This window comes from Globicephala melas, chromosome 5 (genome assembly GCF_963455315.2).
Source record: "Globicephala melas chromosome 5, mGloMel1.2, whole genome shotgun sequence".
Lineage (NCBI taxonomy): Eukaryota > Metazoa > Chordata > Mammalia > Artiodactyla > Delphinidae > Globicephala > Globicephala melas.
The window spans coordinates 21,824,947-21,839,609 of NC_083318.1; the positions used below are offsets into that span (position 1 = coordinate 21,824,947).

At 35.3% G+C, this 14,663-nt stretch overlaps 1 protein-coding gene across 4 annotated transcripts in view; it reads right to left on the minus strand.

Annotated features, from left to right (window-relative positions):
- Nucleotides 1-927: 927 nt before the first annotated feature.
- USP53 (ubiquitin specific peptidase 53) overlaps nt 928-14,663 on the minus strand; it is a 63,883-nt gene continuing 50,147 nt past the window's right edge. For all 4 annotated transcript variants that reach the window (XM_060298989.1, XM_030863961.3, XM_060298988.1 and 1 more), the window contains 2 exons: nt 4,516-4,612; nt 928-3,028 (listed from right to left, as the gene is read on the minus strand). In XM_060298989.1, coding sequence (XP_060154972.1) covers nt 2,014-3,028; nt 4,516-4,612 — 1,112 coding nt within the window. In that variant the 3' untranslated portion in view covers nt 928-2,013. The remainder of the gene's footprint in view (nt 3,029-4,515; nt 4,613-14,663) is intronic.

The following is a 14,663-nucleotide window of genomic DNA, read 5'->3' on the forward strand; positions in this document are numbered from 1 at the left end:
TTATAATAAGCTTATAACCAGAAGAAAACATCTATAAAAATAGACACCCTAGAAACAAAAAATTCACATGTGCATGATTAGTAAATACATAATCTATATTTGGAGTGTTGAATCAACAAAAACAAATGGTCAGTTTCTAGTCTATTAGTACTATAACATGATTCAGGAGGTTTCAACTGGACAGTACTTTAAAAAGAGCCCAAATTGGACGTTTCTATTTGATATTTGCAACTCAATTGTGAGTTGAATCCCATACAAATCTATGAGATTATTTATAAGTATCAGAAATCAGTTTAAATGTTTCAAATAATACATTTTCAACTGGACAAAACTACACAAAGTTTTTGAAAGCTATTAAAAATACTTGAAGCTCATTTTTCTAGTATTTTACAATGTTATAAAAGCAGTAATTAAATACAGTGACATTTCAAACACAATTTTACAAATTTACAATATTTACAAATCCCCCCATACTAAAAGCTATGTTAAAAAAAAAAGATTTCTTAAAAGATAAAATTTTATTTAGTTGATATTCAAGTATTTCTAAATTAAGAGAATATAAAGTAATAATCACCTACTGTTATAGCTAGAAAAGGCTATTAAAAACTTCTCTAGGTGGAAGACAAAATTTGGCCAAGATTTGATAACTCTGAGCTTAGACTTCTACAAGCAATTACTTTCTACTTACCTAGAAAATAAGATTCATTTACATTTTGGAATATTTTAACAATTTATGGGATTGGTCAAGATATTAAATTTACTAATTAGTTTATGGAATTATTATGTTTTATATATAAAATTTAAATTCTCAATTCTCTAGTGTGGACAATATAAAACTATTCTAAACTACAATTAGTTTACCAGCTTAGTACAAAATTAAATGACAACTATGAAATAAGGCAATTACTTATTTTCACTTGTAAGGTCATCATAATAATGGAAAATCCCCCTTTTTTTTTTTTAAAGAAAGACTTCTCCATGAAAATAGGTGGGGTAAAAATTAAATTATTTGTTTAGAAAAAAGGGAGGGATGCTCAAATTAATACATTTCATTAAAAATTAAATCTATATGAAAGGCAAAAATTTAATCTGGAAACCCAGAAAGATTTTCAAATTCAAGAATATGAAAATTACTAAAATGGGCTGACAACCTACAAACAGGTAATATTATAGCAGGGAAAATTTAGGCAGTCACAGTGATATTCTTAAAAAGAGGACTATAGGTTAATTCCTAACACTGGTTATTAGCAGCCCAAAGTAAACCAAACCAAAATAAAAACCTTTCACATTTCATATAAAATTAGAAAAAATGTAACAAGATAAATAAATATACTAAAGTGAAGTATTTTTAGCTTACATGACTGAAGTAATGTTTATGAATGCATACAACAAAGGATATTCTGAAGATAAAAATTCTAGGAGCAAAACTGTCTTCTGACCTTGAGAATTTAAAAATTGTTTTATCATTAAGGCTTTTTTCCCCCAAATGCCATCAATTTCATGGGTCGATACATTTTAAGACACTTAAAGGGATCATATGTAGTAGACTATCACAGAAGTCAAAAGCAAATGGGTGAAGTCCTCTTTTGGCTCCCCATTAGAAAGTGCTTCCTCACAAAGCAAATATTGCTTTGACTACACAAGCTACATATCATCTATGTTTCAGTTAGCAGAGTTTACCAATCTACATATGAGTACTGGTTAGTTTAATACCTATGGGTCTACCAGTCAGAAAATAAAGGGACAAATTACATTTTTACTCAACTGCAGCATATGATAAATGACTTTCTGCATACCCCCGGATATTCTATTTTTTGAGGCATGCCAAGACTATTCAGAGGGAATTCCAAAATATCCAATAAGTAGATCTTCACAAAATAAAATATCTGTATAGAAAGTTAAAGTGATTAATGAGTTAAATATTGCCATGGTTTTAATTTCATATAGCACTAGGTTTGGTCATTTGATTCCTAGTTAATGGCCTCAGAAGTAAAAGCTTGTCGGTTTCATCATTTATCTATTACAGTGTATACCAGGTTTATGTCTTTGCTTGGAAGGGCAGTTTGAACCAAGACTACTATGTAACACAGGCCCTAGCCCTCTTTCATTCTGAGAAAGTGAATTATCATTACAAAAGCCACTGCTCTCTGGAAAACAGAGCTTGGGCCTCTGATGGTATTTCAATCTATATGTATCAGTCATGCAGTTATCCACTGAAAAATAGGTAGTTAATGAAACTGTCTCATTTGGACAGGTAGAACTAGAGTCTATTTCTGGCTGGCAAGAAGCACCAACAGCTGTACCCGAGTCGGCCTGAAAATCATTAGCTGAAGAGCTGGACGGGGTGTTTGATGTGTTGCCGACATACTCTTTTGCTTGAAATGTTTCCTTAAGTCTTTCATCATTCATATGTGTACTCACTTCTAAACCTGGTTCTGAAGCTGTACTTAAACTGTGCTTTGGAAGACTAGAAGAATTAGCTTTAAACATCTCTGTTGGTTTGACAGCAGGTGGAGCATCATTTTTCTCTGACTGTGGCACATCATTTTTCTCTGACTGTGGCACACTGGTTATAGCATATTTCTTTGGTGGCAGAGGGGGTGGGGTATTCTGGCAAACAAGTTCTGGCATCTGACAACCATCAGATCTGCAGGTTGACTGAATGAGATGTTCCCTGGATAGAGAGTTCTCAGAGTAACACTGTTCTATCGTATTTTGCTGCTGGATGAGGGGAGCAGTTCCTGGCTTCAACCCCACAGTTCTCATGTGTGAAGACCACAATGAAGATGGTGAGACTGTTCCATTACTGTTCACTCTCTTTGCAGAAGCAGAATTATCATCAACGTGAAAAAGCAAACCTGTTCCCTCAGAATTTTCTATATTAAGCCACTCAGAAAATTTGCATTCACTTGCTTTTTCAAGTTTCTGTTCATCTGACTGGTGGGTATGCTCTCTTGCTGTATGGTCCTTGAGTATTTGTGGATTGGATGAAGGGAATAACTTTCCATTGGTTTCACGTATATGTGACCTGAAAAATAAAAACAAAGCTAAAACGCCATACACAAATATGCAAAATTGGAGGGAAAACAAACATTTGTAGTTTAACTTCCCGATACAGCACTTATGTTATTTGTGTAACACAGCAAAAATGGAAAGATATTTGCAACCATTAACAATTTATACTCTCTGAATCCAAAATCTTTATGCCAGAATACATAAATGTTTATTAGAAACATCCGTCATTACCAAGATCAGATTTATAACCAGAAGTATAATTTAAAAAGCAAATTTCAGGGGCTTCCCTGGTGGCGCAGTTGTTGAGAGTCCGCCTGCCGAAGCAGAGGACACGGGTTTGTGCCCTGGTCTGGGAAGATCCCACATGCCGCGTAGTGGCTGGGCCTGTGAGCCATGGCTGCTGAGCCTGCGCTCCGCAACGGGAGAAGCCACAACAGTGAGAGGCCCGCATACCACAAAAAAAAAAAAAAAAAAAAAAGCAAATATCAGAGAATTCCCTGGCAGTCCAGTGGTTAGGACTCGGCGCTTTCACTGCCCAGGCGCAGGTTCAATCCCTGTTTGGGTAACTAAGATGCCACAAGCCACACAGTGCAGCCAAAAAAAATTCAACTTAAAAACACTGAAATTACATTTATTGTGATAAAATGTAGCATAGACTTAAGAAAAATGTTACTAGCAAACAATTCAATATTCTAAAACACTTCGCACCCAAAGTTTATAGCAATAGAGGTACTTTAATTTTGATATATAATGCTATAAGGATAGTATACTAATTAAAAATAATTTGGTTAATCAAAGACTACCTTTATTTAAGTAATAGTTAACTTCTAAGGTGAAGAAAAATGATATCACATTGCAAATTATTTATCTTCATATGATTAAATTATTTTTCTCATGAGAATTGCATAAAATTCAATTAGAGCACAAAGATGAAAAGAGTTGAGGCTCTGCTAAGTAGATAAGAGCTATATTCAAATCTCAACTCCGTTGCTTTGGCCAAATTACTTAATCTAAGCCCCAAATTTTCTCTTTTGTAAAATACCATACATCTCAAAAGAATGCTGTGAGGTTTAAAACAAACAATCATATATTGTACAAGGTACTTTGTAGGCCCCCTATCATTAAGGTTTACATCCTTTTAATGATCCCCAATAAAAGATGCATCATAATACTCTAGACCAGCAGTCCCCAACCTTTTTTGGCACCAGAGACCAGTTTCGTGGAAGACAATTTTTGCACTGACTTGGGAAGGAGCGTGTGGTTCAGGCGGTAATGCGAGAGATGGGGAGCGGCAGATGAAACTTCGCTCACTCGGCTGCCACTCATCTCCTGCTGTGCAGCCCAGTTCCAGTATCAGTCTGCAGCCTGGGGCTTGGGGACCCCTGCTCTAGACCCATTGCTTGCAGAGTAGTGACAGGTAGTATGCCTTTCTGATAAAGAGTTCCTATAATACATGCATTTAATTTAAAAGATTTTAGTATTCCAAATAGCTAGGATTACCTTTTTATCAAAGGATTTTTTATTTGTAGATATGATTCTGGGTGGGACTCATAAGATTTATAGGCTACTTCCAGGTTCTTGAGTTCTTTTCTAAAGCCTGAGGAAGGGAATGAGAAAAAATTATTTAAGTGATCTTTTAGAATTTACTCCATCTATACTTCTCCATAATTTACAAAAGATTTTCTATAATCAGGTAATTCTCTTCCAAATTAACAGATGAAAACTAGTTCTTCAAGCCTCAGCTCAAATAATACCTCTTTCCTGAACCCTTTATACAAAATCAATGGCTCTTTCCTCAATTTTTTTTTTTTTTTTTTTTTTTTTTGGTACGCGGGCCTCTCTCTGCTGTGGCCTCTCCTGTTGCGGAGCACAGGCTCCGGACGCGCAGGCCCAGCAGCCATGGCTCACGGGCCCAGCCTCTCCGTGGCATGTGGGATCCTCCCAGACCGGGCACGAACCCGAGTCCCCTGCATCAGCAGGCGGACTCTCAACCACTGCGCCACCAGGGAAGCCCCTATCCTCAATTTATTATCTCTTGAAAATGTCAGCAATCCCCAAAAAGTGTTATTCTAGATGGGTCGTGTGGAGCTGTGCTTCCCCTGTTTACTCTTTACTGACAAAATGGTGGGAAAATGCTACATTTGGAGACAGATGGCTTGAGTTGAAGTTTGGATTCACAGCTTATTGGTTGGTAACTTTATATTCCTAAAACCAACTTTACAAAACTTATACCACCTTACAGTCTAGGTTTCTGCCTTTAAGTAATGAGATGCTGATATCTATTTTACCAACGTCACAGAAATATTAGGAACATCAACCGAATTTAAATGGGTGGGAGGGTATTATGATAACATAAAATGTTATCACACCACTAACTAGCTTCCATTTATTGACTGCTTACTCAAGTTGTAAGAAGTTGATAATAATTATTTCATTTAATTTTTACAACTGAACACCTTTTTACTTGAAAAGACAATGAACGAACTTCAGTTATTCAGACTTGAGTATGTGTCAGAAATTTTCTTGAAAATAAAAGAAGTGAAACTGTCACTTCGAATAAAACAACTGGCAGTATTTATTGCCAATGATAAAATTTAACCTTTTAGATGAAAGTAAAGAGTTTTGGAGACTTTGTATTTACCACCATGAGTTCTGTACTTTTCCAATACTTATAAAGACTTCCTGATAATATCTGTGGTGATGTTTTAAAATCTGTTCTTTAAAAATATATAGAGAGGGCTTCCCTGGTGGTGCAGTGGTTGAGAATCTGCCTGCCAATGCAGGGGACACAGGTTCGAGCCCTGGTCTGGGAAGATCCCACATGCTGCGGAGCGACTAGCCCCGTGAGCCACAATTACTGAGCCTGCGCGTCTGGAGCCTGTGCTCTGCAACAAGAGAGGCCGCGATAGTGAGAGGCCCACACACCGCAATGAGGAGTGGCCCCTGCTTGCCGCAACTAGCGAAACCCCTCACACAGAAACGAAGAGCCAACACAGCCATAAATAAATAAATATATATATATAGAGAGAGAGAAATGGACTTCCCTGGCAGTCCAGTGGTCAAGACTCTGCACTCCCACTTCAGGGGGCATGGGTTCAATCCCTGGTTGGGGAACTAAGATCCCACATGCCGTGTGACACGGCCGAAGAAAAAAGGATATATAAAAAAATGTATCCAGATAAATGACCTGGAAAACAGAATGGTGGAATTCACTGCTACGGAAGAGAATAAAGAAAAAAGAATGAAAAGAAATTAAGACAACCTAAGAGACCTCTGGGACAACACTAAATGCAACAACATTCGCATTATAGGGGTCCCAGAGGAGAAGAGAGAGAGAAAGGACCAGAGAAAATATTTGAAGAGATTATAGTCGAAAACTTCCCTAACATGGGAAAGGAAAGAGCCACCCAAGTCCAGGAAGCGCAGCGAGTCCCATACAGGATAAACCCAAGGAGAAACACACCGAGACACATAGTAATCAAATTGGCAAAAATTAAAGACAAAGAATAATTATTGAAAGCAGCAAGGGAAAAATGACAAATAACATACAAGGGAACTCCCATAAGGTTAACAGCTGATTTCTCAGCAGAAACTCTACAAGCCAGAAGGGACTGGCATGATATACTTGAAGTGATGAAAGGGAAGAACCTACAACCCAGATTACTCTACCCAGCAAGGATCTCATTCACATTCGATGGAGAAATCAAAAGCTTTAGAGACAAGCAAAAGATAAGAGAATTCAGCACCACCAAACCAGCTCTACAGCAAATGCGAAAGGAACTTCTCTAAGTGGGAAACACAAGAGAAGAAAAGGACCTACAAAAACAAACCCAAAACAATTAAGAAAATGGTCATAGGAACATATATATCAATAATTACCTTAAACGTGAATGGATTGAATGCTCCAACCAAACGACACAGGCTTGCTGAATGGATACAAAAACAAGACCCATATATATGCTGTCTAAAAGAGACCCACTTCAGACCTACGGACACATACAGACTGAAAGTGAGGGGATGGAAAAAGATATTCCATGCAAATGGGAATCCAAAGAAAGCTGGAGTAGCAATACTCATATCAGATAAAATAGACTTTAAAATAACACAATAATAATGGGGGACTTTAACACCTCACTTACACCAATGGACAGATCATCCAAAATGAAAATAAATAAGGAAAGCTTTAAATGACACAATAGACCAGATAAATTTAATTGATATTTATAGGACATTCCATCCAAAAACAGCAGATTACATTTTCTTCTCAAGTGCGCACGGAACATTCTCCAGGATAGATCACATCTTAGGTCATAAATCAAGCCTCAGTAAACTTAAGAAAATTGAAATCATATCAAGCATCTTTTCTGACCACAACTATGAGATTAGAAATGAATTACAGGGAAAAAACGTAAAAAACACAAACACATGGAGGCTAAACAATATGTTACTAAATAACCAAGAGATCACTGAAGAAATCAAAGAGGAAATCAAAAAATACCTAGAGACAAATGACAATGAAAACACAACGATCCAAAACCTATGGGATGCAGCAAAAGCAGTTCTAAGTGGGAAGTTTATAGCTATACAAGCCTACCTCAAGAAACAAGAAAAATCTCAAATAAACAATCTAAACTTGCACCTAAAGGAACTAGAGAAAGAAGAACAAACAAAACCCAAAGTTAGCAGAAGGAAAGAAATCATAAAGATCAGATCAGAAATAAATGAAAAAGAAATGAAGAAAACGATAGCAAAGATAAATAAAACTAAACACTGGTTCTTTGAGAAGATAAACAAAATTGATACACCATCAGCCAGACTCATCAAGAAGAAGAGGGAGAGGACTCAAATCAATAAAATTAAAAATGAAAAAGAAGTTACAACAGACACCCCAGAAATACAAAGCATCCTAAGAGACTACTACAAGCAACTCTATGCCAATAAAATGGACAACCTGGAAGAAATGGACAAATTCTTAGAAAGGTATAACCTTCCAAGACTGAACCAGGAAGAAATACAAAAAATGAACAGACCAATCACAAGTAGTGAAATTGAAACTGTGATTAAAAATCTTCCAACGAACAAAAGTCCAGGACCAGATGGCTTCACAGGCGAATTCTATGAAACATTTAGAGAAGAGCTAACACCCGTCCTTCTCAAACTCTTCCAAAAAACTGCAGAGGAAGGAACACTCCCAAACTCATTCTATGAGGCCACCATCACCCTGATACCACAACCAGACAAAGATACTACAAAAAAAGAAAATTACAGACCAATATCACTGATGAATATAGATGCAAAAATCCTCAACAAAATACTAGCAAACAGAATCCAACAACACATTAAAAGGATCATACACCATGATCAAGTGGGATTTATCCCAGGGATGCAAGGATTCTTCAATATACGGAAATCAATCAATGTGGTACACCACATTAACAAACTGAAGAATAAAAACCATATGATCATCTCAACAGATGCAGAAAAAGCTTTTGACAAAATTCAACACCAATTTATGATAAAAACTCTCCAGAAAGTGGGCATAGAGGGAACCTACGTCAACATAATAAAGGCCACATATGACAAACCCACAGCAAACATCATTCTCAATGGTGAAAACTGAAAGCATTTCCTCTAAATCAGGAACAAGACAAGGATGTCCACTCTCACCACTATTATTCAACATAGTTTTGGAAGTCCTAGCCTCGGCAATCAGAGAAGAAAAAGAAATAAAAGGAATCCAAATTGGAAAAGAAGAAGTATAACTGTCACTGTTTGCAGATGACATGATACTATACATAGAGAATCCTAAAGATGCCAACAGAAAACTACTAGAGCTAATCAATGAATTTGGTAAAGTTGAAGGATACAAAATGAATGCACAGAAACCTCTTGCATTCCTATACACTAATGATGAAAAATCTGAAAGAGAAATTAAGAAAACACTCTCATTTACCATTGCAACAAAAAGAATAAAATACCTAGGAATAAACCTACTTAGGGAGACAAAAGACCTGTATGTAGAAAACTGTAAGACACCGATGAAAGAAATTAAAGATGATACCAACAGATGGAGAGATATACCATGTCCTTGGATTGGAAGAATCAATATTGTGAAAATGACTATACTACCCAAGGCAATCTACAGAGTCAATGCAATCCCTATCAAATTACCAATGGCATTTTTTACAGAACTAGAACAAAAAATCTTAAAAATCTGTATAGAGACACAAAAGACCCCGAATAGCCAAAGCAGTCTTGAGGGAAAAAAACGGAGCGGGATGAATCAGACTCCCTGACTTCAGACTATACTACAAAGCTACAGTAATCAAGACAATATGGTCCTGGCACAAAAACAGAAACATAGATCAATGGAACAAGATAGAAAGCCCAGAGATAAACCCACGCACATATGGTCAACTAATCTATGACAAAGGAGGCAAGGATATACAACAGAGAAAAGACAATCTTCAATAAGTGGTGCTGGGAAAACTGGACAGCTACATGTAAAAGAATGAAATTAGAACACTCTTTAACACCACACACAAAAATAAACTCAAAATGGATTAGAGACCTAAATGTAAGACGGAACACTATAAAACTCTTAGAGGAAAACATAGGAAGAACACTCTTTGACATGAATCACAGCAAGATCTTTTTTGATCTACCTCCTAGAGTAGAGGAAATAAAAACAAAAATAAACAAATGGGACCTAATGAAACTTAAAAGCTTTTGCACAACAAGGAAACCATAAACAAGACAACCCTCAGAATGGGATAAGATATTTGCAAACGAATTAATGGAGAAAGGATTTATCTCCAAAATATATAAACAGCTCATGCAGCTCAATGTTAAAGAAACAAACAACCCAATCCAAAAATGGGCAGAAGACCTAAATAGACATTTCTCTAAAGAAGACATACAGATGGCCAAGAAGCACATGAAAAGCCACTCAACATCACTAATTATGAGAGAAATGCAAATCAAAACCACAATGAGGTATCACCTCACACCAGTTTGAATGGGCATCATCAGAAAATCTACAAACAACAAATGCTGGAGAGGGTGTGGAGAAAAGGGAACCTTCTTGCACTGTTGGTGGGAATGTAAATTGATACAGCCACTATGGAGAACAGTATGGAGATTCCTTAAAAAACTAAAAATAGAATTACTATATGATCCAGCAATCCCACTATGGGGCATATACCCAGAGAAAACCATAATTCAAAAAGACACATGCACCCCAATGTTCATTGCAGCACTATTTACAATAGCCAGGTCATGGAAGCAACCTAAATGCCCATCGACAGACGAATGGATAAAGAAGACGTAATACATATATACAATGGAATATTACTCAGCCATAAAAAGGAACGAAATTGGGTCATTTGTAGAGATGTGGATGAATCTAGAGACTGTTATACAGAATGAAGTAAGTCAGAAAGAGAAAAACAAATATCGTATATTAACGCACGTATGTGGAACCTAGAAAAATGGTGCAGATGAACCGGTTTGCAGGGCATAAGTTGAGACACAGATGTAGAGAACAAATGTATAGACACCAAATGGGGAAAGCCGTGGGGGGGTGGGGATGGTGGTGTGCTGAATTGGGCGATTGGGATCGACGTGTATAAAACTGATGACTAATAAGAACCTGCTATATAAAGAAATAAATAAAATTCAAAAAAAATAGTTTTAAACAAGAAGCACTGCAGGTACAATGTTACCAAAAAAAAAAAAAAAAAAAGAAAAGAAATGTATCAACATTTGGAAGACTTGCATAATTTAGCAAACCAATATTTTCCAAATGAGGATACATGGATGTTTCAAAATCATGCGTGAGTAAAGGATTTATTCATTCTTTAAATGAATAAATAAAATATTTAAGATTTTCAGGTTTAATGCCTAATACAGCGAATCTTGATATAGCAATAAAAGCTGTTTGAGGTCCTCAATACCTTTTGTAAACAACCGTTCCAGTTAATTGCAAATAGGTGTCTTTTTAAAATCTGAGTCACAACTATTCTGTAAAACTTCCCTTTTTATAACCAAGGAATTGAGACTTAGGGAAATGAAGTGTCCTAACCGATGCCATATAGGTGGTTAAGTGGCAACACTCAAACAAACCCAGGATTAACTGCAAAGCCAGTGCTCTTTCTACTACCTGCAGGCTCTCTTTCATGTATGCCTAAAACACAAGATCATTATACAGAATCTCCTTCTGATGAAACTACGCCATTAGTATGAACATCAAATAACAGGATATACTTTAACATGCTGATGCCCACAGAAGATACCAAAATATATGGCATTAGCTTGAATATTCAATTCATTCCCTATACTTCTGTACAATTCCAGTAAATTTTCCTGTATTTTCCCTTATTTTTAGTTGACCTTTTCATCATGTTAATTTATTTCAGTTTCCTCTCATTCTCATGCTTCTAGTCTACTGTACACCAAATCTGTGAACCAAAGATTGCAAAGAAAACAAAATCAAGTTATTAAAAAAGCAACTTTTATTTTTTAAACAATAGATAACTTTATCTTAGATGCCTTTTTATCTCTAAATTGATGTTCTAGGTACATTTTTTAAAACTACCCTGTCACTCAAAATTCAACTGGAACCTATAGTTGATCATAACATCTAAATATTACTCTATTTAAAAAATCTATATCGGTTATTATATGGCTCTGCAAGTTAAATCTTAGAAGTAATTTCCAAGAAAGAGTAATGTAATATACATGAGAAATTAATACCCTATATGCCATACTGCTCACACAGTAAATGGCAGCTCCCAATAAAAATGAAAAACACTGTTTTTTCTTTTTTTAAATCACCTCCACACTGTCCACCATATTTCTAACTCACTGATCCAAGACAAAATAAGTATAAACTGAGACAAATTCTTCTTACCTTCCCCTCCGCCAACTATTTCTATATCTACCAAGTGCCATACTAATAAAGTCTCAGAAATAAAAGGCAATATAATATATCACAGAGAGTCTCATGACCCTGTAACCTTGACACACTGCCTGAGTCTCAAAAACTAAGCCTCCCTCTTAAGTGAAGTACGTCAGACAGACAAAAACAAATATCATATAATATCACTTGTATGTGCAATCTAAAAAAATGATACAAATGAACTTATTTACAAAACAGACAGACTCACAGACATAGAAAACAAACTTATGGTTGCCAAAGGGGAAAGCAGAGGGTGGGGGAGGGAAGTAAATTAAAGAGTTTGGGATTAACATACACACACTACTATACGTGAAATAGATAAACAATGAGGACCTCCTGTACAGCACAGGAAACTCTACTCAGTATCTTGTAATAACCTATAATGGAAAAGAATCTGAAAAAGAATAGATATATATATACATGTATAACTGAATCACTTTGCTGTACCCCTGAAACTAACACATTATAAATTAATTATACCTCAGTTTAAAAAATGGTTGTTAAAAAAAAAACTAAGCCTCTCTCTTTGACAGCTACTTTATGACTAAAGAAAAAAAAAAGTAATATCAGAAGGAATCTTGATTATTTTTCAACCTTTAAAGTTTGAAAAATTTGTAAGTTAAAGTTACATTATAATTTCCCACCCACTGTGATTTTAACTTTGGAATGTTTATTTACTTCTTAACTTATCCAGAACTTCAAGTTTAATATTCACAAATACAAAAAAAATTAAATACTTAATTCTTAAAGATTTCTTTACTTTTATTAAAGTATCCACGCAATGGGCAGCAGGAGGCAGCAGAGGTTTTATAAATATGTTTGAAATTTTAATATCACTATGGCAGGCATTCAACCAAGTGGTTTGACTTCAGAATTCCAACTAACTTAAAAATAGATGTGTTATTTTTCTCTTCTGCTGACATAGACATCCATGTGTCTTTACTGGGAATTTTGGCTTCAGGTTCTTTGCAAATCTAAGATAGTCAGATTTTAACACTTGGCACAGAAAATACTTCAACATCAAGGCAAGATGCTTTAATTAATAATGCTAATTTTGGTACTGTATACAAAAAACCTAAAGCCCAATAGTCAAGAAATCAAAATATATATACTTAATCTGAAAAGGTGACCTAGATTTAAAACAGACTTACATAGCAAGAAAACCAAACTGCTAGTCTAGACACTGTAATCCTCATTCTTGTTGTATCGGAAGATTTCAGACTATAATAATAATACTGCAATTACAAAGTCTAAACATTCAAGAGCAATAACCTAATCAATGACCTGATTTACTATAAAAAGACAGTTAAGCAAAATTTGAATATTTTAGAAAAAAATCACAAAACTTTAACTATATAAATATTTCTGGCTAAATTTACTACATGCCAAAAGGAACAGAGAGATACTTTAATATGTAATAATCTACCCTATCAGATACTAAACTTGGGGATGATACAAAATAAAAAGGCAAGAGTCAGTAACTTCTTTCCTCACTGGGATTATAATTTAAAGAAAGAGCAAATAATGCTATTTTGCTACAAATTAAATTTCAATACTGAAAGTTTATGGTTTTAAAAAACATATAAACATTTGGTGGTGCTGGGCCACAGCAAGTGCCTCTCGATGGTCTATGAAACTCTTAGAGAAAATAAATTTAGTATGCACAGAAACAAAACCAACTGTGAGAAGTACCTCATTCTTCAGATATACTCTCTAAATGAATATACTCTGAAGTTTGCAAAAAACATCTTAGAGGAAATAAACTTACGTATACGAATAAACTCTTCCAGTAAAATTTTTTTCATTTACTAATTTTAGGATTTAACAACATTAAGGGTAGTATATTTCACTTAACATAATGGAGGTACAGATTTTTTTACAATAAGAATTAAGGGAATTAACAGATTTTTCTGACCACTGATTAACTTCTTTCACTCTTCCTTGTCATTTGCAAGATCAAGATTCTCAGCTTGAACTAACCCTGACTTCTATGATTAACTGAGATTAAGCCAAGTATTACAGACCCCAAAGTAAATGGCAAAAGTTTTTTGAAAGACCTAATAATTCCTTTGTGATCTGTTATTTACAATCTATAAATATCCAAACACATATTTATTCAGTAGATAACCTTACTCCGTAGAGAAAAGAGTCCACTAGGTATGAACTCCTTCAACTGACTCATCTAACACAATACACACTGAATGGTACCAACACTCACCTTTATCTCTCCCATTACAGAAAAACTACTACTCCCTTAATTCAAAGCTTTCCTTTGAAGTTCCATTCTCACTCTACCTCCAGAGATCTTACTCCATTAATTACTGTTCTGGTCTATTCTTATCTTCACACCTTTCTCACCCTCTGTACATCATTAGTTCCTTACCCTCTGTTACATACATGCAAAACTAAGCTCTTGGTTTCATTTTTCTCCTTTAGGTAGGGCTTCTTTACTATTCACAGCAAGGGTTTTGACAGACATGTGCACTTATTTACTTCTCTTATTTACTTTTTATTCTACTGTAACCTTTTCTGAAAAACTTTTAATTTGAAGATAATTTCATAAAGTTCAGAGAAGTTGAAAGATATACCTACCTGCATATCCTTTACTCAGATTCACCTATTATTAACACTTTACCCCACTTTTTTTTTCTGAACCATTTGAGAGCAAGTTACAAACATCATGACCCTT